General features: G+C 36.2%; 1 protein-coding gene across 1 annotated transcript; it reads left to right on the top strand.

Annotated features, from left to right (window-relative positions):
* Nucleotides 1–970: 970 nt before the first annotated feature.
* LOC138703385 (glucose dehydrogenase [FAD, quinone]-like) lies at nt 971–25,639 on the top strand. The gene is made up of 3 exons (XM_069831211.1): nt 971–1,183; nt 13,269–13,531; nt 24,215–25,639. The coding sequence occupies exons 1-3, from the start codon at nt 1,005–1,007 to the stop codon at nt 25,558–25,560; spliced, it is 1,788 nt and encodes a 595-aa protein (XP_069687312.1). The 5' UTR covers nt 971–1,004; the 3' UTR covers nt 25,561–25,639.
* The last annotated feature ends 266 nt before the right edge of the window (nt 25,640–25,905 follow it).

Below are 25,905 nucleotides of genomic sequence, written 5' to 3'. Positions count from 1 at the left end.
TTGAAGAGTTCAGAAATATAGTGGGCCAAGCGCCATTTACTGAAGACGTAGAAAACAATGGTTAAAATTAAGTTATTACCATAATTCAATGGAAACATATAGCAAGTAATATAAAGTATACACATTAAAACTAAATGGAATGTCAATCTTCATAGCATGTAATAACAATTAAGACACATGTTAAAGGAATTGTCATTGCACCAAATGAGTGCTCTCTGGACCAAAATGATCGCATTTTCATTATTTAAATACAATTTAAATTAAGTAATATATTAAACAATTCATCCTTCTATCAAACACGAATATTCCCTGGATCAAACGTCCTATTTTAATTATGTAATTACCTTATATTTATTTCTAACAGGTGCAGCGGAGCGCACGGGTACGGCTAGTAAGTAAATAAATAAATGAATAAATAAGTAAATAAATAAATGAGGAAATAAATAAATGAATATGTGAGAAAATAAATAAACAAATTAATAAAACAAAACTAAATCAATAAATAAATAAAATAAAAGTGTGTATGGGAAGTTATAACGCAGTAATGGAAAGTATGTTCTGCATATTGTGGTATTTTGTATTTACAAGTTACCCTAATTCGGACTTTTATATTACATGTCTGACGTCATGAATACTTCAACAATAAATGTAGATACGTAACCCCGTTCTTGGAAAACAAGTGATAACGATATCTGAAAGGATTAGGCAAGGTTTCCAGTATCTATATTTTACCAGTGATCATTGCATTTCAAACTTGAAATTCAAGAATGCAGCAGGATATTGTTGCTTCATCTTTTTTTACTTAATTATAGGTTATGTTATCAACGTGCTTGAAAGTACACAAAGAGTTCGGTTTCTGGCAACATATATCGTTCCTATCAAATAGGACAGGTAAATGATATGCAAATAGCCGCTTTGGGGGACAAGCTAATGACACTTTTCCCTGTTGCAAATTAAATAAATAGCCGAGGAGTGCCCGTTAGCAATCAAGAGCAACCGCCACGATGCCAGCCTTAACCTGCGCTGCCGTCAGTACGCTGCAGAGCTTCGTGAGCATCATGGGCGTCTTCTTTGCGACGCAGACCCCGGCCGATTTGTCGTCTCCGAAGACGCTTAAAGACAACGAAGTATTCGATTTCATCATTGCCGGCGGAGGTACTGCGGGATGCGTTCTGGCAAACAGGTTCGTAATTAACCCCACTCTTTTTAACCATTCTGAGATATTTAGGAAACTTTCACGTAAAAATATACAATAGAATACCTGCGAACAAAAGGATTGTGACACAGATTTTTTGTAGAGGTAATGATTATGTCTCGTAACCACAACATAGTACGAAATGGAAATATAAAAATTGGAGATTTGTCCTTTGAAAAGGTGGGAAAATTAAAAAATCTTGGAGCAACAGTAACAAATATAAATGACACTCGGGAGGAAATTAAACGCGGAATAAATATGGAAAATGTCTGCTATTATTCGGTTGAGAAGCTTTTTCATCTAGTCTATCAAAAATACTGAAAGTTAGAATTTATAAATCAGTTATATTACCAGTTGTTCTGTAAGGTTGTGAGACTTGGACTATCACTTTGAGACAGGAGCAGAGATTAAGATTGTTCGAGAATAAGGTGCTTAGAAAAATATTTGGAGCTAAGAGAGATGAAGTTATAGGAGAATGAAGGAAGTTACACAATGCTAAACTGCACACATTGTATTATTCATCTAACATAATAAGGGTAAACTCAGAAATACGTATACAGTGTTAGTTGGGAGACCTGAGGGAAAAATACTGTACCTTTGGGGAAACCGAAACGTAGAATATTAAAATGGCTTTCAGGAAGGTGGGATATGATGCTAGGGACTGGATTAACCTTGCTCAGAATAGGGACAGATTTCGAGCTTATGTGAGGACGGCAATGAACCTTTGGGTTCTCTAAAAGCCATATTTTTTAAGTAAGTAATTTTTCCATTCAGAACGGTATTATTATTATTATTATTATTATTATTATTATTATTATTATTATTATATACTCTTGTCATAAGTAACCAATAGGTTACTACAGACATGGTCCTGGGTTCGATTCCCAGTGCCGGAACGAATTTTTCTCCAATAATTGGTATGATGTCGACTAGCTGTAGAAAGTAGTCTTGATTATTCAATGAGGAGGGCGAGGCCTAATAATATATAAATTACAGTAACATCAATTAAAATACATTAATCATTTATAGCTGTAAAAATTAACTCAAAAGATAAAACGGATTGTCAGTAAGCGATTGATGTATTGTCTTCTTGAAATTTAAGAAGCTAAATTAAGGAGATGGCAATCGAGTTGTGACAATCGACACGTTCTTCTGCCTATGTTAGACTCGCTGCCCGATTGTTTCTCCGAAAGGCTGGTACTCTGACAAGGGAAGGGTTTCGGCTCGAACAGGAATTTTTGGTTAAAAATTTGTACAGACGCTTACCTCACAATGGTGATGAAGACCGTAAAAGCATTCATTTGTGTAACTCTCCGTTTGGTTGGTATTGGTCAATACACTTCTTTAAAAATGTACATGAGGATTCTCTATAAAATGCATGAAACAGCATGGATCAGATGAATAAGCACAACACACAGAAGCAACACCTGAACAATCTTCTGAACCATACTCCAGTGCTGAAAAATCAAATGCCACCTGAATTACATTTTTGAAGTCCGAGACTTGTTCAGGATTCACGTAACCAGCTGACTGTCAGGAATACTGAAGCATAGGGCGGTACACTGGAGCAGACAACTGGTTATGAATAACAGAGTGCATTTTCATTATAATCACTCTATTTCCCAAGTTCTGGATTCTGAGCAAGAGTCCTTATGTAATGTGTTATCCTTCGAGCATATATTTTGTATTGTCTAAGGAAATATGAGTAGCTTAATATCAAAGACGGACATCTGACCTCAATCGAAATTTATTTAGCTGTGGTTTTTTATACAATTTTTCATGCTCTTTCCAGTTATAGTGAATCCATATGCAAACTCTAACACTATATTTATAAAATAAATTGTGTTAAATATTACAAAGAACACTGTGAATTAAAAAATTGCCTCTAGATCAAAACTATGGATATGACAGATGTCCGTCTTTGATATTAAGCTACTCATATATATTCAGAGGCTGGATATATTTAGTTTTTTTAGGTGGAATGATCATACATTCCATGTCCTAGCTTTGGAATGATTCATTTATTAAGGTTGCGTCCTTGTGCGCATTCAATGACTCACACAACAGTATATACTTTTCATTAGCTGCAATATTTTCAGACAGAACGTTGGAGAAAAATGTTCTTAAATGGGTTTTAGACATTTTACCACTCGCACTAGCTTCTAGGCTAGGCTAGGCTTACGGGTAAGGTGTCCTATCCCCTTAACTTGTGCAGTGTTCTCCCTACTCCCTCAACTTGTGCAGTGCTCTAACAGACAAACCACACATTGCACAAACAAATGCTTTTGGGAGCTTTACAGAGATGTAACGATGGGCCTGTATACAAATTTTGGATACGAAATTCCTGTTCGAGCCGAAATCCTTCCCTTGTGAGAGGGCGTCGAGAGAAGAGTGATGCTCCATGAAGTCTGTTTCTTGTAGTCTGGTCACTTACAACAGTGTTCCGCAACCTTTCTCTACTCACGGCACACCCTAGACAGGCCTAGACTCAACAAGGCACACCAAAAAGTTAAGCCCCTCAAAAATATATATGATGTGGCTCTCCTAATATAATCACGTAATGTAATCAAATTTATTATTATTATTATTATTATTATTATTATTATTATTATCATTATCATTATCAAACAAAAATCGACTCTTGTATTTATTAACAATTTATTAACTTTAATTCACTGTAGAAAATAGACATTTCTATTACCGTAGTTTCCCCTAACTATGGTCCGCATTTGTCACATTTTTCTTTGTATATTCAATACTATTCATCCAGATTAAGTGAAATTTTGGCTTCGGACTCTTGTAAGTGTATATTAAATAAATATTGACGTATGTGTTTGAAATTATTTAATTACAAGTGTTGAAAAAATAATAAGCATTGGTACATAGTTGTATTCTGAGTTGCCCAACTATGGTCCACTCATATATTCATGCTTGAAAGCATAAATGGACTATAGCTGGATCTGTAATTATTCGTAAATCAATAAACTGAGTTTCTAATTTAAGGGTAGAAACAATCTAGCACAGAAATATTAAAAATAAATGAAAAGTACATGGATTGTTTTTATTAGTACACATTGTATAAACATACAATAAACAAGTGAAATCTGAAAGTCATTTTCCTGCAATAATGAACAACTACACTCACCGGCAAAAATACCGGGCCACCTGAAGTTTCTCATTTTTTTTTATGAGGTGAGAATCAGAAAACCCATTATGAAATGAAGAAAACATTGCTTTCCAGAAAAAAAAAACTCTTTTTGATTATCACTTGCGCTATTATTTTCAACGCCAAACAATGGATATAATTAAAAGGTGTAAAAACTTACAAATTGTTTCAATTTTCTTCCAAATGTTCAACTGATTTTGTGGCCACCCAGATGTTACTAATAGCGGATATTGCCTCCCCTCAGTAATTCCCGCTTCTTACTATACATGAATCAACAGCTCCATTGTTCTTCACTTCCAAAACTTTCCCTGGTCACAATTCCTCCTCATAAGTAACTACCATATAACTATGTGCCTTTAGCATTATTTTAAGTAACAGATTTCGTCTTCTTTTCCACATCTGACTCACTGTCTGTAAATATGGAGAGTACACCGGAAACATCATAATCTGTATCCAATTCAATTTCATCGCTCTCAGTCACTTACAGGGACGGTTGTGATCCTTCTACCCTGAAGTTTTCGTTTTACCTGACCATTATTCGTGCTAGTACTGGAACAGCCTGTTTCTTTATTTACTGGACTATAATGTTAAATGGTGTTTTAGAATATACTGAGATACCGTATTTGCAGAAGTAAATAAATCAAATTGTTCACATTTCATTAAAACAAATATTTCAAAATGAAATACATCTGTGGTCCACGAAAAATTGTGGTACATAGTTGAGGACTGACTTCTAGCCTTCAGGTTAAACATTTTTCACGCAGAGTCCTTAACCTCTGCCAGTCTAATTATTACGTGAAAGTAAACACTATATAGCCAGATTTAATTACACAAACAATCATATATCTATAATTTACCAGTTCTACATTGGAGAGCTTAATAAAACAGACAAACACAAACTGAATGATTTCGTGTCTTCACACATTCAATAGAACGATGCACACTGACCTTGTTAAGCATCCATATCATTGCCACGTGTAATGGTAGATAGAAGCATCTATGGGGAACATAATTCCATCACAGTGGTGCCTTAAATGGCAAACACCGAACTCTTGGGGGACTAAGTAGTACATAATGCGTTTTGGACCATAGTTGGGTGCCTGGACCATAGTTATGGGAAATTACGGTACTAATATTAAAGTAAATAACTATAATCATACTTTCAAAGCGATACTTGGGCCTGCTTAGCTGCATAACAGGTGGCTGATCCGCGGTAGAATCGTTGACAGTGCAAGCCTAATTTTTTCATCGATGGATTTGAGTGTCTCCCTCTTTAATGTTTTAATGTTAACGTCGAGAAGCCCAGTTCACACACATATGAAGGGTACACGGGAAAAACGAACAATGTCACAATGCTGTTAAGGGTGATGTCATTATCTAATTCACTGTATTACTACAAACTTTGGTGTTATTTTTACCAAAAGTGGTAAAGGATAATTAAAACCATGGATACATTCACCATTTCCTTCATTTCAAGTAGAAACACCAATAAATTTAGCAGTAATATACCGAAATAGATCAATATCTCAACCTTAATGGAAATGTGACATTGTTCGTTTTTCCCGTGTACCCTTCATATATTATGTAGCTGAAAATGGCAATAATATATTAACTGTCATCTCACAAGCAAACGTTCTGATGGGGGCAGATAAAACAGTTAAATTTTTTTCTTCCACCACGTTAATACTGTGAAAAGTGCTTGTACAAATTTTGGCCACTCGACCGCAATTACGAGGCCGTCCAGAAAGTGATTTTCCCTTGGGCCGTTTATAGAAAAAAGCACAATTTCATGGAAATATTTATTGAAACAGATACAACAATTGTTGCGCTGTTTGTCAACATAACTTCCATTGTAAATGAGACATTTGTCATACCATGGGATCAATTTTTGTGTCGTGGAAGTCAGCCGTCTCAGACGGGAACCAGCGTTTGACTCCGTCTGCACCTCTCTCTGTCGATTCCATGATATGAGAAATGTCTCAGTTCCGATGGAAAGTATGTTGAAAAATAGCTCAATTGCTGTGTCCGTTCCAATAAATTTGTCCAATGAAATTGTATTTTTTTTTTCTGTTAGCGGCCCCTGACGAATTTATTTTTTTTACTTCCCCCCGTAATTGCGGTCGAGTGGCCAAAATTTGTATAAGCACTTCTTTTGACATTATTAACATGGTGGAAGAAAAAAATTTAACTTTTTTTTTCTGCCCCCATCAGAACGTTTGCTTGTCAGAGATAGCCGGGTATTCATTCCTTATTGACAACCAAAATGTTTCCAAAGGCACTTCGACAAATTCTACTTTCAATGTTCTTATGTAGGTGCAGTGTAGCGTGCTCTGATCCCATTTCCTAACACAAAACAGAAAAAACAGCATATTTAGGAACCGCGATTTGATGAAGTTCACGACTTTTACTAATTTGTCCATCACAATGTTCAGAGGAGATGGCAAAACAATGGCTTCGCGCTGAATGAGACAATGGTTATGATATAGGCCTACTTCACGTACTTTTGCCATGAATTCTTTCACTCGGCCTGTCATAGAAGCGGCTCCATCTCTAAAACGCTAATGCAATCCTCCCATGTTAATTTATTATGGACCACATATTCATTAGTTCTACGAAATATTTCTTCACCGATTGCTCGGGCAGTTTTTTGCAAAATAAGTAATTACTTGCAATTACATCCCCATGAATGTAACGAATGTAGCAAAGAAGTTGTGCGTGACCGCTAATATCGGTGGACTCGTCAATATGAAGTGAGAACTTCTGCCTGCTCTTTATTTTCTCCTTCATAATGTCTTGAATGTCATTGGCCATGTCCATGGGTGGGCAACTCGTGCTCTCAAAGTGTCAACACAATCTCAGTGCAGGTAGAACGGACTCTGTACTAGCTGTACTGTCTGTGTGCGGTTCTTTCAAGACACAAGTTCGTTCGCGTCTGCAGTAAGTGGCGGCTCGTTTCATTTCCCTTTAGTTACGAGTAAAAAGATAATTTTTTATTAAGAAGAGAGGTAAAGCTTGTATTCTATTACACTTTATTATGCATGACATTTTATGTTACAAATAAACAGTGAAGGTTTTAGTAAAGAATTACTGTCTGCATCTGCTTTGGAACAGCTAACGGTAAAAATGGGATATCAACAAGGTGAGACTGATATCAAATATCGTTAACACTTTGTGCGTGCGAGTTACAGAATTGCACCACATATAATCGATTAGCTATGAACATTTATGGATAAATTTGAAATGTAATAGTATCATGTAGAACATAGACAACTTCACTTTCTTTGACTATAAACTACCTTGAAGAGTGATAAGAAAATCTTCTTATCAAATATGAGACCCTACTTCAAGACCTACAGCAGAATTCACTGTTAAGTTTGGAGAAACAGTGACAATTGATAAGGAATATAAATTTTTCTGAAATCTTTTTGGCTTACGCCAATAGAAAAATCCTGAAAATTTATAGCTTAAATTAATAAATCTACAGAACAGGAACAGCACGCCACTCAAATTCCAGCAAAATCAGGAATCGAACTGTTCGTAATGTTGCCTAAGTTAGAATATACAAATACACTCTTTGCTTCCATACACTATACTATACTATACTATACTATACTATACTATACTATACTATACTATACTATACTATATGTGCTTGAGGCAGAGTTTAATACAAGAAAGAAGTGTAAAAGCTCTCAAAGTAAGGAAAGAGCTCAGAAATAAGCTTATTTCATCTGCCGTGACATGTAAAAAATACTTCGTCGAATTTGTTATTATTTGCGAATACAGACTATTACCTTTCTGAGAACAGAGGAATACTCTTTAATGTATAAAGACTTGTAAATTCTAGCGTTCTACGTTTCAAATAAGAGATATAATAAGAAATATTAACAAATAGTGTAACAATAAATAAGTGTTGCAGCTATATTTGTTGTATCTTGAAAAGGTTATATTCAGTTTGTTTTTCCAGTACTAAACTAATTTACAAAGCTAGAAAATAATTTTGTTATGTGTTCAGGTATAGTCTGTCTAAAATTACTATAATTATTGTACCATGCGTCATTCTGAAATTCAAATCATGGAATAGATATCACGACCACCTGCATGAGCCGCCAGAGCGCACCGCGGCTTTTGCAGCGAAACTACAAACAACTTGTAACTGCTGCGGCTGGCTCCGTCTGTCTTTCTCTCTTTCAAGGTTTTTTAGCACTTTGGGAGCACGAGTTGCCCATCCATGGCCATGTCACTAACTGGGCGCTAATTGTGTCAGCAGACAGAGGAATTTAATTTTAATTAATTTTATTAATTTCTTACAATAATAGGCAAAAGTTCGCGTCACACCTTTCACCTTGTGAAGGCACACCGGTTGCTGAACACTGACTTACAACTCCATGAGTGTACTGGAGGACAGATACAACTTGCATGGCAGTGATCGTTGCTTACGAGATTATACAAGCTGGGGCATAGCACGATCGAGAGAGGGTCTCTGAGAGTCATGACAATTTCTGCCGCTAGGTTCGCCTCGCAGTCCTATTAAATGATGAATAGTTCCATTACCAAGCATTGTGTATCGTGAAATTTCTTTGATTAATTTTGCATTACTGATCGAGTACGAAGATTATAAACATAACAAGCATATTATAGTCTTATTTGAGATTTATTGATGACTTGTTAAATATCAGTATGCAGATTTTCAGCGTCATTTAATGGAATTTACAATTTTGTTTCCCGAAAGTCTGAATTTGTTCAATTAAAATTTTGCTTCCAAACTATATTGTTCATCTGGTTCATTTACTTTGGCAAGTTGATTGTTTTCAGTTCCGCGTTTTTCCTTCAGATTTCGTTCCCTCTAATTTGATATAATTGCTGAAAGTGAACTACCGGTTTCTGTTACTTTCAGACATTATTATTATCATTATTATTATCATCATCATCAAACTAATATAGTTCTTAGCTTGTCTTTCCTTAAGGCAATCAGTAGCGTTATTCGGGGAAAAGAGTATGATTTACCATCATCATTTATAGTGGCGAAATATTCCACGACAATGGTTAATTATTACTGCTGAATATTGACACATATACGATTTGTAGTATTTAGGATACAACATACAGCAATGCGGTTTTAACGTTGAGCATGCCGAGTTTAGTGTAACGTACTCCCCTCATCCTCCAAGCCAAATCAAATATTATTACGATATTAGGAGTAATAAATAAATAATATTTACTAGAATTGTTCGTTGTGATAAGGTACAATTATCACCATATGGTGTACCGAAGATTTTTCTTTACGTTTTCATTAAATTGACATGTTGTCATGAGTGACGACAGAAAACAGCTCAGGGGAGCGAGATTCAGACATTACTAAAAATGAATTGGGGATCGGGGAGAGCAGATGCGCAAGTGCCTATGGGCGGCAAGTTCTAAAAAATATTGTCCCTGAGATTCCTGAGATATTTGTTTAAGTTTTGGGAAATGGTCAAATTCGAAAACCATTTATAATCACATATATTGCAGTCTAACTTCCTAATTAATATAATTCTAACTCCTAATTTAAAAACTGTTTACACACACTAAAATATGATAGCATTTGCTATTACTACCCACTACTGGATTAATCTTGCACAGGATAGGGACCGATGGCAGGCTTATGTGAGGGCGACAATGAACCTGCGGGTTCCTTAAAAGCCATTTGTAAGTAACAGGTTAATCAGCAGGCCTATTAGATATTTATTTCACCACTGCAAGTTGTGCAAGAAAAATCGCACATTTGTATTAATCATGTATTGTGACTGCTGTTTGCTTTAGTAAAAATCATAACACTCCAACGTCAATATGTTTTTAAAAAAGAAAGGGATTTAGTTAGGCCTACTTACAAATGATTAAATTATGAAGTCAGGGAAATGGAAGATAATACAGTACCTCAATTCATTATAATAATAATAATAATAAATGAATACGTGAATAGGGTAGACTACAGTGTTCATGTAAAATATATTAAGTTTCTTTCATTATTTCCGAAAAGGTTCGGTGTATTAATTGAACAACAGAAAGGTAGTACCTTAGTTTATAATATGTAATATCTTTTAATATCAAGAATGACAGCCTTTTATTGTAATATAATTGAGACGTAGAAGTTTGGAAATTACGTCTATTGTCCATAAAATATTGTACGAAGCATTTAATAAGCAATGGTGAGTCCTTTAAATGTCCCAAATGTCAATGTCATTTAAATGTTCTGCTATGAATATTTAGGATGGAACAGCGCTCCGAGCGGCGGAATTGGCATTACGAGGGAACCACTTCAGACCCGCATTTCAAGCGCTATGCGCCAGCTTGTATAATCTCGTAAGCAACGGCAGTGATAGTCCGCTAACCCTTAGTGTGCAGAACCAGAAATTGATCCTGCCGTGCTTTTATTTTCTTTCATCGGCCTTGATGACGTTCCTTAACCTCACCTATGACTTGATAACGTAACCACAATCGGTTAATAATAGGGCTGGGGACGGAGCGGTTCGGTTCGGAGCAGTTACTGTGACGTCATTACTCGTTTGAACCGAGTTCAGTAGAGTACAAATTTGTGGCGGCAGATTTAAAATTGAGATAGACTGAGTCGATTTTAGAACGTACTTTGGAAGTAAAACCAAGTGTGTATTAAAAGCGTTGTAGTAAAGCGCTTTTACTTTGCCAATTGACGAGAAAAAAGTGCTTCTCTACATTGCAAAATGGCGGTTGCAAATTTCATTTGCGTAATTACAACTATTTGCGGAGTTATATTGTATGAAAGGCCTATTTAACTTTCAGTGTTGTTATATATTATGACAAACGAAATAAAATTGATAAAATAATTTATAATACTAACAGCTAATAAATTAACATGTGCTGCAACCGTTAAAAGCTGCAGCTAATTAAAAAAGATGATAGAAAGAAACGGGTTCCATGAAGCGCTGCCTAAAGCACTTAAAAATAACACACAGAATTATTTACTATTACGGAAAGTGGATAAAATAATCAATAAAACGTGGAATCTTAAACTGAAGAACGTAATGTTTATTTATTTTATAACATTACTAGCGTTCAATACAACCATGTTCGCTTTGGTGAAGAGTAATATTATTGATAAATTAAAGTAATTAGGTAACATAATTCGTAGAAATAAATAGAAATAAAATTATGACTGATGAGGTTACAGTTTCCTTTGTCGCACAGATATAAAGAATTTCTTTCAACGTCTTCATTATTTGCGTTGTCACACTAGTTTTGACATTTTGTAAGACCTACCGTACCTTCTTTTTTTTTTTTTTTTTTCTTACATTGTGCTTCTGGACTTCTTTACATGATACTACTTTTCTACCATTTTCTGCAGCTGCTTTCTTCGTCAAACTGTCAGGAATTTCGTTGCCAACAATTACGGTATGAGCTTCGATCCATCCAAAATGTATAGTCCATTTTTTTCTCGGGGACTCCTTTTTCTATTTCTTATTTATGTATTATGTAGTCTTGTTTAAAGGTGTTGTTTTTTAAATAGATCAATGGCAATTTGACTATCTCTGAAGACCGCTACTACTCTTTCACCAATTCTGTTGTCCTGTAAAGTTGCTACTTATATGATTCTGAGGCTTCTAGAATTGATAACTGTTCTGCTTGGTTTTGCGAACAGTGGCCTTCTAACTTAGTTTTTAAGCCATGTTTTAATTTTCCGTTTTTTCAAGATACAGCTCCTTTATAAGCCACATACCTGGTCTGTTATGTAATAACCATAATACTTATTATTACAGCCCGGATGTTTAGCTATTTATTTTGGTTAAAATAGACAGGCATATAGGCACTAAAATAGTAAAAATAGGCAGTGAAATAGGTATTTATTATTCATGGAAACATTAAAAAAATAGAAAAATACTTGATAAACTATCTCATATGGTACTCACTTTCCTTGGTTACATGTCACAACAAGATGCTTTTTAAGTTGTCAACTGACATAGTGAGCCGCCTGTCGGAGAGAACGTTTTCTCAAGGTGCGAAAAGAACTTTCTACTTTTACTGAAGTGATTGGAGCAAACTCAAAACAACTTATTTCAGAAGTACTGTCTCTACTTTTTTTCAGAGATCGGTAAAAAACCGACTGTGTATTGTCTCAAAAGGCGGGGTGTGAGAAGGGATTAGAGAATTCAAAGTACGCGTGACTTGTGCGTGCAAGCTACAATAGCAACGGGACCTGGAGACTTGCTTTTAATACTTCCCTCAGCTCCTTTCTTTCGCTGGTAAATCCCGAAGTGACCTGAGCACTTAGGGTTAAACTGTTCAAACATCTTTGTTAAGTGATATAAAAGACTTAATCGGTAGGGGAGAAAAGTTTAGGACTTCTGGAAACTTATGTATTGCTGGAGATTAAACTTCTCAGCAAATATTTGTGTGAGGTGAATATATATTTTTAATTTGTACAACCGTTCTTTTTTATTTTTGATATAATTTATGTGCAGTTTATTTTAAATGCATTAAAAATTAAAAAAAAATGTACAAGAACGACGTAAAAAGGCTAAAAATAGTATTTAACCTTAAAATAGGCAACGGGAACCAAAAAAGGCAAAATAAAAATTGGGCTTATCGTCCCCAAATGTGTGGAAAGTCTTTCATACATACACTCAGTTGAAAAAAGGCATTTTGCCTAACATCCGGGAACTAGTTATCATTATACTCCAATTTTACATGAAGCACTATTTTACCTGAGAGAGACATTTCAGAGCTGTAATTACTCGTACAATAATGTAAAAGTCAAATTACATTGATTTTGAAAACTTACGTTTAAAGTTATAATTTTCTGTGAAATAAATGGCCATAATGAAGGCTTCAGTTACAGTGCGACACACACATCGATTATAATCTCTGTTATTACAAAAATGTGAATGATTGCAGGTTGAGTGAAGTGGAGGATTGGAATGTCTTGTTGCTGGAGGCAGGAGGTGAAGAACCGTTCGAATCTCAGATACCGGCTTTCGGAAATAATCTGAAATTAAGTTATCTGGACTGGCAGTACACTACCGTGCCTGAGAGCACGTCCTGCGGGGGAGAACCCTGCCAGTGGCCCAGGGGAAAAGTCATGGGAGGTGGCAGTAGCATCAATGACATGATATACAACCGTGGGAACAGATACGATTATGACTTATGGGAGGAGTGGGGTAAGTATTTAAATTTCTGTAGCGGCTCGCCCCTGAGGCTGTCTGAAGTTTTAAAAGAAAACTAAGTAAATACTTGAATAATGTTTTGGAAATTATGCACAGAACCAGAAAAAAGTAATGAACCACTTGAATATTTTAATTGTCAGACCCAAGATATTGCGCATACTCAGACACCTAGAGCACAGATACACTAGCTATCGCTATCGCTATTGAAATTCGTTCTATTTCAAGTAGGCCTATTGTCTTAACTTACTCTGAAATGCATTTGAAAGGACGCAAAAGAAATGGATTTGCGCGCAGTAAAACTAAATTTGGAACTTCCGTAAGTATAATCGAGTTTTAAAGAGTCTTGGGACTGATATTTCACTTTGGTCCAAAAAAGTGGAACAATTACTGGCCAACTCCTATTAGTTATTATTCGGCTTGGCCTAGTCCAAAATAATAATAATAATAATAAAAACAAATTACCGGTACCTATTAATTGGAAGATAGTTTATCTTTCTCAAACAAGATAAAGATAATCACACCTAAAAAGTAAAGTTAATCCATGGCGCTACAGCCCATGAAGGGCCAAGACCGACTAGCCGGCTGCTGACCGCACGTCCACATGCCGAAGCAAAGGTGGACGATCATCTAATCAGAATGGAGGTATCGTGTGGTTAGCACGATGATCCCCCCCAGCCGTTATAGCTGGTTTGCGAAGCCGGATTTTCGCTACCTATCGTAGCTCTTCAAGTGCATCACCGCAGGGCGGGCACCGGTCCCATACACTGGCCGAAATTTCACGAGAAAATTTCTTCCCCCATGAGGATTGGAACCAGTGTGCATTCCGTAACGCGAATCCCAGGCAGATAAACACACTTACGAAGAAAAAAAAATGTCCTCTAAAACCGCACTTCAATGTTATTCCGATCGTAAACTAATCTGACCAGCATATTACTTCGTGTTTACTCGTACTTTCTAACAATGCCTCCACTTTTTCCTCTTTTAGATTTCTTACTGTTTTCCTCAAATAATTTCGTAGGAAGTTTCTCTGCTCGGACCAGGTGTCAATTCAGAACAAGATACTGGTGTTTCACAAGATCTAATTGCATTTAACACAGTTACAGTAAATTAAACCAATCTCTGTTCTTAGCTAAAACTTTCATAAGAGTTCGATTACTTTCAGTCCATTTTTATATACTCTATACAGAATTGTCAATAATATTCCTTACAATCACATATAGTTTCTTCAGCATGTAGTCATGAACTTGTTCTTTACTTTCAGAAAAAAAAAAAAAACACTCTGTCCTCGCCAAACAAGTAGCAGCTTCCTCCGCGTAATCTGTGCCTCAATGCCTGAAAATAAATATCTCCAAAAGTGGCGAATAGACGCACCTGAATTTTCTACCATTATCACTTAACATTACTTCAAAGTCAAGCCTAATAACAACCCGCAGGAGTTGGGCAGTAATTAATCCACTTTTTGTTAAACAAACTGAAATATCGGTCCCAATACAGTAAAACTCCTATTTTATCGTTATTCAGAAAAAAAGAACATGAACACTGGTATGAGGCTCGAACCCGGTCCCTTCCGCATGAGAGGCAGAAGACTCAGCCATCTGAACTATTAAGACGAGACAAAAGATTACTCTTCTGAGCGGCGTGTCAATATCCTTACGTTCGTTAACGTGTGAATCGCGCTATGAAACGACATCCAAAAGTCGGCCCATTATTACTTTTTTCCTTGTAGTCTACATTCTTCAGCATAGGTCTATATATATATTAATGTCAATTTAGTTGGGAAAATAGTCACTTACTTGCTATTGGGGAATCTAAAAAAATTATGTCTAGTTACTCTAGTTGAAATCCAGTTTCTTTGGTGTAAGAGGTCTATCAGTTTTTGCTGAGAGATATTTTATTATCGTGATGCCAGTGGTACAAATCCATTTAAAGAAATAGAATTTACAATGTCGAGGTCGGTTCTTTCTTAACTGAATGCAGAAGTAAAAAGAATTTGTAGTAATTTAAATTGCGTGTGTTAAAACGAAATCTAGAAACACAAGGGGCACAGATATGTAGAAAGATATTTGGAAATAAGTGCTGATCAACGCAGAAAAAAATCAGTCCTGCCACAATTACTAACTTTCTGCACCGATTCTAAAAAAATACGAACGTCTGGGGCATACAAATTTCAACCAACCGTAATTTCCACTAAAGATCGACTACCAACTCAACCTGTGGAAGTCACTGATGATATAGATAGTGACTTGCTAACCAATGACTTTTGGTGAACTAAAACATATTTTTAATTTGTAACATCGTCTTATAAATGTAGGCATGACACCATAGAGACCGCGAAGTATCACTAGGTATAAGTTTGAACTGGTTGATGATAATGATGATGATGATGATGATATATGAAGTATGTAATCATCAGTTTTAAAAATATTTCAATTTTAAAATAGCTAGTTGAAATTGGTTAAAATTTATTTTTAGCATCTATTATACTTACAGGGTTGTTTCCGATCTCTGACAAGAATTTGAATGAGATCATGTGCGTCACCGAGTCACACGACAGCTGAACTGTGGCGCGAGGTGACAGACCGGTAGTGAGTGATCTCAAAGAGTTCACGGCGACTCGTAGCAGAAATTCCCAAGAAAATAGAGCCTTTTTCGGGAGGGGTACATAACAACTCTGTATAATATAATTTAATAAACCTTGATACACAAGGTACAACAAAAATCTACCTTTACAAATTAATAAAATATCCTATACAGTAAAAATAAACTATAATTTAAAAAAATTAACAACATATACAAAAAGAACAAATTAATTTTAACATAAAAATAAAATAAATAAACAAAAATAATTTATGTAATACTTCTGATTATACCGAATCCAAGTACAATTAAGTGAAAATAAAAGAATCATGCATTAAACGAGATTTCGTTATTTCCAAGAAAGGCATCTTCTGTGTACTTAATAAGATTGGTAAAGCTAGAATGGAATTAATTTCTATCATCTCGTGGGATGCGGCGACTTGTGACGGTGGTGGATTTACTTGCTTTTTACACTCTGGAATTAATTCCATCCTACCTTTGCCGGTCTTATTAGGTACACATAAGATGCCTTTCTTGAAAATAAGGAAACCACGTTTTCTGCAGGCTCCTATGATTTTCACGTAACTGTACTTGGCATCGGAAAGGGTTGTTATGTACCCCTCCCAAAAAGGCTCGATTTTCTTGGGGTCCACACCTGTGGAGTAACGGTCAAGGCATCTGGCCGCGAAACCAAGTGGCCCGGGTTCGAATCCCGGTCGGAGCAAGTTACCTGGTTCAGGTTTTTCCGGGGTTTTCCCTCAACCCAATACGAGCAAATGCTGGGTAACTTTAGGTACTGGATCCCGGACTCATTTTACCGGCATTATCACCTTCATCTCATTCAGACGCTAAATAACCTAGATGTTGATACAGCGTCGTAAAATAACACAATAAAATAAAAAATTAAAACAAATTATTGGGCATTGCTACTGTGATACACTGTGCAGTCTGATTATGAAATCAGTCACTACTGGTCTGTCACATTTGGCCGCAATTCAACTGTCGGTGTGATTCCTGACGCACATGACGTCATTCAAATTCGCTATCGGAGATCGGAAATAACCCTGTACAGTATTTCGGAAACTGCAGTCACATATTCAGTACTGACATTCTGGAATTGCGAAAACAAAGTCTATTGTAAAAATCTATTTATTACTGATAATTTATAGTTATACTATCTTAAAAAACTTTGAAATATTTGAATGTAACACAATTGAATCCTATTCTATAGTTTATAATTATATTAACAGTAATGATTATAAAATATCCTCTCATTACCATAGTTCTCCTTATCTCCTGCTTCTTATTCTACTTGATTTCCTTGTATTTTCATTGACTTTCCTGTGTTACCCTCGTTCTCTTCATATTCCCCTTGTGGCCCTTGTCTTTCCCTTGCTCCACATGTATGTCCGTTGTTCTTCTTGTTCTGATGTATTCTCCTTGTTTTACTTTTGATCGACTTGCTCGCCTCACTTTCTATTTCTCTTTGTTTTCACATTGTTCTCCTTAATATTTGTGGAATACAACGTTGGAGAACAATGGAGATGGTTGCATTTTTATGCGACGGTCATTTTCAAAATTACCCCCCCCCCCCATCTAATAAAGAGAACATAGTTATAAGTCGGCCATCGGCGTAGCTCAGTCGGCTAAAGCGCCTGCCTGCCGATCCAGAGTTGCGCTCGGACGCGGGTCCGTTTCCCGTTTGGACTGATTATCTGGTTCGATTTTTTCCGAGGTTTTCCCCAACCGTAAGGCGTGTGTCAGGTAATCTATGGCGAATACTTGGTCTCATCTCGCTATCACCAATCCTATCGACGCTAAATAACACCGCAATTGATACAACGTTAAATAACCAAGTAAAAAAGTCTAAGTTAAAAATTTCACTTTTTCCTAAAGTCTGGTTAAGATTTTAATCGCCGTTGAGAATAGTTGTGGCCGGCATGGATGGCTATTCACTGGAATGTAATAATAATGATTGCAAGGAAATTGTATCATAAGATTTATTTCACTCAAAATTCAATCAAAAAGATAAAGAAGAAGATTAATATGTAAGGGAACTGTGCCTATTATCGCACACGCGCCTAATATCGCACCCCATGGTTTCTGAGCTGAGAGCAGGCATAAGACCCTGAATGGAGTAGTAGCTTATTCAGTTCAATTAAAGGAAGCGTTAGCGCCCGCAGATGGATTGCTACGGGCTTCAATACACACTACACGCCTTGAGTCAGGAATAGCCAATGTGAAAATATTTGTAGTGTGCGTTGTTCGGGACGATTGTACAACTAACGGTAAGTAGCAAAATTTTTATACACTCTTAGTTTGATTTAGTTAGTCGTGTAATATTTTTAATGAGCTAAAGAAATATTGTAAACTTTTTATTTTTATTGAAACAAACTATCATGTTTCGTGTATGTTATTTGCCCAATATCGCACACTTACTGTTTTCCTATTATCGCACAGTGCGATATTAGGACGATGTTACTGCAAACTAATATAATCCTACAATGAATCTGGTAATTCGAAGGTTCATAAAAAATTGCCATTGCAGATGAGTCCAAAACGTCGTAAGCTGTGGAAAGAGGAGGATATGAAGGCTGCAATCATATCAGTTAGGAACAAAGTCATGGGATTGCAACGTGCTTCCAATACTTTCAATGTTCCTAAGTCTACTTTAAAAGATAAAGTCAATAGCAAAGAGGAGGATGTAGATAAGCTAGTGAGCACAAAACTTGGCAGAAAACCTGTACTTCCATTTGAACTCGAAGATTCTTTGGTTTCATATTGCTTAGAAATGGAGAAGCGATTTTATGGTTTATCTGCAAAGGATGTTAAAACTATGGCTTTTCAGTTAGCATCTCTGAATGGTTTGAAGCATCCATTTTCAAAGAACGATGAAGCCGCAGGATGGAAATGGCTGCACAGTTTCTTGAGAAGACACCAGGAATTGAGTCTCCGGAAACCGCAAAGCACGTCTATGGCAAGGGTCAGAGGCTTCAATCAGGAGAACGTAATTAAGTTTTTTGACATTCATGAACCACTGATGAACATTATAAACCATTCACCAAACAGACTGTACAACTGTGACGAGACTGGGTTACAGTAGTTCAACACAAAGTCAACAAAGTAGTTAATCTGAAAGGTAAGAGGCAGGTTGGATCTGTACCTTCTCAGAGAGGGGATCTCTAGTCACTGCAGTGACCTGCATGAGCGCAGCTGGCCATTTCCTGCCCCCGTTGTTGGTTTTTCCAAGGGTCAACATGAAAACCGAACTTCTGGATGGAGCACCAAATGGTAGCTTAGCGGTGTGTCACAAATCTGGCTGGATTCATAATGAAAGTTTTGTTCATTGGTTTCATCACTTTCTCAGCAATGTGAAGCCTACGAAAGATGACCCAGTAATTCTAGTGTTGGATGGGCATTATTCCCACACTAGAAATGTTGAGCTCCTCGAACTAGCACGTGCTAATGGTGTTCATATTGTGTGTTTACCTCCACATTGCACGCATAAGATGCAGCCCTTGGATGTGGCATTTATGCTACCTTTCAAAACTTACTATGCTCAAGCAATTGAACAGTGGCTCAAACAAAATGCAGGCAGAGTAGTGACTCACTACCAGGTTGGTATGCTATTGGGAGAAGCTTTCAATAAAGCAGCAACTGTTGCTGTAGCTACAAATGGCTTCAGAAAAACTGGTCTGTATCCTTCCAACCGCCATATCTTCAGCGACTTTGAATTTCAAGAAGCTTCCCCAAATAACCATGAAGCAAGTGACCATTCACCTGAAGCTTTACCAAATAGACTACATGATGCCAACACTTCTCAACCTCGGCCAGGCCCTAGCGGTATCAACGAGCCAAAAACTCCACCAAAACCAGTCGAGAAGCAAACTACACCTTTTGTTACGCCTGTTGACATTTCACCAGTTCCTACAATACAACAAAAAAATCCAACTGCTAGAGGACGTAAAAGTGGTTCTGCCGTTCTACTAACAAGTTCACCATATAAAAACCAATTGGCTGATGATGTTAAGAGGAAATCACCCACTGATAAGAAGACATATGAACGAAAAAGCGTTCAAAAGAAGCAGGCTGATAAAGTACCCACTCAGAGGAAGAGACAGAAAAAACAAAGCCAGATATCTTCAGATTCAGAAGGCGAAGAGTTGGATGATCCAGTATACATCTCCACTGATAATGAAGACAGTGAAGATGACGCAGAATGTCCATATTGCAACGGCAAGTTTTCTTGTGACAAAAGGGGAGAAAAATGGATCGTATGCAAGAAATGTGGAATTTGGTGCCACGAAGAGTGTTCTGGAGAGGATGACTACAAAAGTTTCATTTGTGTTTATTGTTTGGAAGGTTAGATTTGGTTCCCTAAATATCTGGACTATGTATACCGTTAACTAACAGACATTCTATACCTTAGCAGTTGAATGTGTAGTTATTTACTGTCAAACACATTGTATCAGAAAATCTTATAATTTCCGAGCTGTATTCGTATGCTATTTTAAAAAATAACATGTTTTGTGCTTAAATACAACATATATGTAATAAATATGTAAGAAAATTTGTTTCTGTACAATAAACTTAGCATTTGTCCTATGTATTTTCCACAAAAAGAAGGGTGCGATATTAGGAGCACTAATTCTACAAGTACCGTTTTTGCAATTTTTCCTTTGTACTTGAAAAATAAATGCAAAATAAAAGTAATTTTCAAATCTGACCTCACTGATATAAACATAATAACCCCGTATTAAGAATCCATGTTTATTTCAAATTTTTGTAATATATTAATACTTGAAATATTACTTTTTCAAAATGGGTGCGATATTAGGCACAGTTCCCTTAATTATAATCGAAGGTCACATAAATGTTTAATAATCTTTAAAAGACCGTTTGAGGTTATAATTTTTGTCATTATTTTCCGCCTTCCTCTTAAGTCCCCGCACAAGATCCATAGGCCTATATCTCAACGTTGTCTATCATCTGAAATCTTCTCCTGCTCCGAAATTTTCTTCCGTTCACCATTTCTTCAGGAGGCAATTTCTTCTTAGCCAATGACCCAGCCATTCCTTTGTCTCTTCCTGATAGATTCAGCATTATTCGTTCTTTCTAACTCAACTTTGTTTGTTATTCTAGGTGTCCATTTCACACTATCCTTTCTTCTTCATTGTACACATTTCACATACTTCTAGTCGTTTTTCTTCACTTCGTGGTGATACATACGCATAGTAACGCAATACATGATCGTACCCATACGTAGATCTACGTACACACATGCAGTATATTAAAGCATACACCTTTTCATTATTTTTATCCTATGCAATCAGAGTCGAACAAGTACATTATCTTCCTTGCAATCCAATAGAAGTGAGCTAGCTTTCTGAAGAGAAAGGGGAGTTCGTGTAGTAGATTAACTGCGGGTCAAAAAACCTTTCCCTACAACTGAGTTTAAAATGGTATTAGCTATTGTTATCTTTTGTCTATGGTAAGCTTCAATACTAATAACATCAAAAGAAGAAAGCGCCATTAAATAAAATATTATTGCTACTGATACAAACAATACTGCTAGAGTATTTCCTAATACTAACAGTAATAATAGAACTACTATTATTTATTAATCCTACCGTTAATAATAGAACTATCACTACTTACTAATATTATCGGCAACAAATCCACTACTTACTAATTCTACTGTTAAGAATAGCAGTACTTAATAGTACTACCGCTAACAACAAGTAATTACTACTACTAACAATGCCGATATTCACTAATAATACAATACTAACTACTAATGCTATAAATACTACCTACTAATGCTAAAAATACTACCTATTTTTTTATAATAACTGCCTCCCATTGGAGGTAGCCCAGAAGGACTCAGTATACTCTCCTACTAGAATTTTACAATATTAAATGTTTACATAAATTTTGCAGAAAGAAAATTAAAATAAACATATATGAATTATAAAGTAAAGAAAAGAAAAAAATACTAAATGCTAAAAATACTACTCCCTAATGCTAATATTACTACCCATTAATGGTAACAATACTAGCCCCAAATACTAACGACACTACCCACTAATATCAACGACACTACCCAATAATAATGGCACTACTCACTAGTACTAACTACACTTCCCACTAATACCAGCGACTCTACCTACTAATATTAGCGACACTATCTACTAATGCTAGCAACACTACCCACTAATACTAGCGACACGACTAAATAATTAGTGATACTAACCACTAATAATAGCGACACTACCCACTAATACTAGCGACATTATTCACTAATAGTAGCGACACTACCCACTAACTGTAGCGACACTATTCACTAATGGTAGCGACACTAACCACTAATACTAGCGACACTACCGACTAATATTAGCGACACGACCCACTAATTAGTGACACTAACCACTAATACTAGCGACACTACCCACTAATACTGGCGACACTACCTACTAATACTGGCGGGACTACCTAATAATACTTGCGAGACTTCCTAATACTGGCTACACTACCTAATAACACTGGTGACATTATCTACTAATACTGGTGACACTATCTACTAATACTAACTACTAAAACTAGCAATACTATCCACTAATACTAACGACACTACCAATACTTGCGACACTACCCAATATCTACTAATACTTGCGAAATTGCCTACTAATACTAGCAACACTACATACTAACAATTGCAACACTACCTACTAATACCTGCAACACTACCTGCTAATACTTGAAACACTACCTGCTAATACTAGTGACACAACCTACTAATACTAGCACCACTATCTACTAACAATATGCCTACCAATACTACCAATACATGTACTAATACTACCAATACATCTGCTAATATTACCAATACATCTACTATTACTACTAATACACCTACTAATACTACCAATTAATACTATCAATACTTATTCCCTTACTTATGGTTTTTAAAGAACCCGGAGGATTATTGCCGTCCTCACGTAAATTCGTCATCGGTCTCTATCCTGAGCAAAATTAATCCACTCTCTACCATAATACTCCAAATCCATCAAATCCATTTTAATATTATCCTCCCATCTACAACTTGGCCTCCCCAAATGTATTTTTCCCTCTGGCATCCGAATTAACACTCTATATGTATTTCTGGATTCACTCATACGTGCTACATGGCCTGCTCATCTGAAACGTCTGGATTTAATGTTCCTGATTGTGCTATTTGAAGAATACAATACATGCAGTTCTGCGTTGCGTAACTTTCTCCAGTCTCCTTTCTGACAATACTACCTACTAATACTAATAATACTACAGTACTATTAAGATTAACAACAAAAACTACTATTGCTACTACCGTTACCGCAACTTCAGTTAGGCTACTATCGCTACTGCTACTATTACCACCGCTACTCCTGCTGCTACTTCTACCACTGCTAAGTGCTGCTGCTGCTACTACCAATACTATTTCTAATATGTCTATAATAATTATACTATTACTACCGCTACTTCTGATACTACTACTGACACTACTGATAAGATTAAGAGTACTACTGTTACTGCTATTACCACCACCATCACCACCACCACCACTACCACCACCACCACCACCACCACTTGTACCTTTACCTTCACCTCTATCTGAAAGAAACTGAGCTCTGTATTCGTTATCCTTAAACAATTTTGTCACCATAGAGTTTCCGTGTGTCATATCATGAATCCTATACATTCAAAATCCCATATAACCATTTTTAGAAATTAAAGGATTTTTGACAGTAACTGGTTGAAAATAGCGCGAATTTGCAATCTAATAACAACATTTATTAAACTTTTTACTTCAAATTTAGTCACTTTTTGAATTCAAAATTTATAAATCATTAGTATTCATTTTTAGCAAGCAATATCTGGGTATAACTCAATTCTGAACAAAAGTGTCTTTGGGGGTCTTCAACCTAGATAATTCATATATGAACTATGTGTACCTGTAATACCATTTTTGTTTGATTTGTTTCTGAATTTTGTTATGAACTGAAAAAATTAACTTCTTGTACGAAGCGTGAAAGCTCAACTAATATTTTTACTTGATTGCAGGTAATACCGGATGGAGTTATAAGGATGTTCTTCCTTACTTCAAGAAATCAGAAAATAATCTGGATCCAGATATTGCTAATGACACGACGTATCATAGTGTTGGTGGTTATCAGAGCGTTGGAAGATTTCCATATACTGACGGGAACCTTAATCTAATAATGAAAGGATTTGAAGACATAGGTTACAAAGTAGTCGACTTCAACGGCCGACAGGTCTTGGGTGTCGCTCATCTGCAGGCAACAAATCATTACGGAGTAAGAAGAAGTACAAACGAAGCCTTCCTAACACCAATCCGACACATTAGAAACAATCTCAAAATAGTTACAAATGTCAGAGTCACCAAAATTTTATTTGATGGAAAAAAAGCGCTTGGGATTGAATATGTTGGAGAGAAAGACAAGAGTATCCATGGTAAGATTAAAGCTTCGAAAGAAGTTATTGTTAGCTGTGGCTCAATAAATTCGCCACAACTTCTCCTTCAATCAGGCATTGGACCTAAAGAAACTCTTGAAAATCTCGGAATACCTGTCATTCAAGATCTGAAAGTGGGACATAATCTTCACGATCATACAGGTTCTTTCGTCGTCAGCTACTTCGTGGGCAATTCAACAAGACCGAACAGCGATGACATTAATAGAGATGCCATACTATATTCTCAAACTAATAGAAACGGACCTTGGTCAGGAATAGGAAGTCTTTCCGTCACAGCTTATGCGAACTCAAGATATGCGAACACATCAATTGATTTTCCTGATATACAGTTTTCAACGATCCCTTCCACAACAGATAGTAAAGAACCAGGCTATTGCGAAAATAATGCTGTCTCTCCATGGTGTTACTATAACAGGATAACCTTCATGCCAGCTATTCTGAGACCGACTTGTCGAGGATTGCTTACAATAAACTCTTCGGACCCCTTCGATAGACCACTATTATACCCTAATAACTTCTGCGATGATCACGACATGAATACTATTATCGACGGCTTTGTAGCTGCTACAAAACTGGCAGAATCAAAATCATTCAAGGAGAATGGGTTCGTCCTGGACAAGACCCCTCCTCCGAAGTGTGCACATCTTGGGTATGGCACTGAGCCTTATTGGAGGTGTGGGACTATGCAGGGAACACATAGTAATTACCATCCAGTGGGGACGTGTAAGATGGGTCCAGACACTGATCCTGATGCAGTAGTTGATCCTCGTTTGAGGGTGTATGGGGTGCAGAACTTACGAGTAATAGATTCTTCCATAATGCCCCAAATCGTAAGTGGCAATACTAATGCCCCTACTATCATGATAGCCGAGAAAGGTGCTGACATGGTTAAGAAGTGCCATAAGAAAATATGAGATCAATATATTAAACTGTATTGTTTATTATGTTGGTTATTAAATTAGAATGAATAAATTAATAAACAAATAAACAATATCTTCCGATCCTTCTGCATGCATATATAGAACCTTTCCCTCAAAAGTCCTGCGTTTGGTTACCTAAGAATCGTTGTGTGTAGTAATTATACCTAAGTATGTAACCTCATTAACTTCATTAATAACTGAACAATTGCAATTTATATCGGAACAACCAGAATTATGCATTTTAATTTGTAGTATAGATTAAATTGGTTTATTACTTTTATTATTTAAAGAAAATGGGATAAGTATTGTTTTATCTTTATTAATTACAAGTGAATTTAA

Source organism: Periplaneta americana, chromosome 7, assembly GCF_040183065.1.
Source record: "Periplaneta americana isolate PAMFEO1 chromosome 7, P.americana_PAMFEO1_priV1, whole genome shotgun sequence".
Taxonomy (NCBI): domain Eukaryota; kingdom Metazoa; phylum Arthropoda; class Insecta; order Blattodea; family Blattidae; genus Periplaneta; species Periplaneta americana.
The sequence above is the reverse complement of the archived record's forward strand: the minus strand, read 5'-3'. Positions and strand labels throughout refer to the sequence as shown.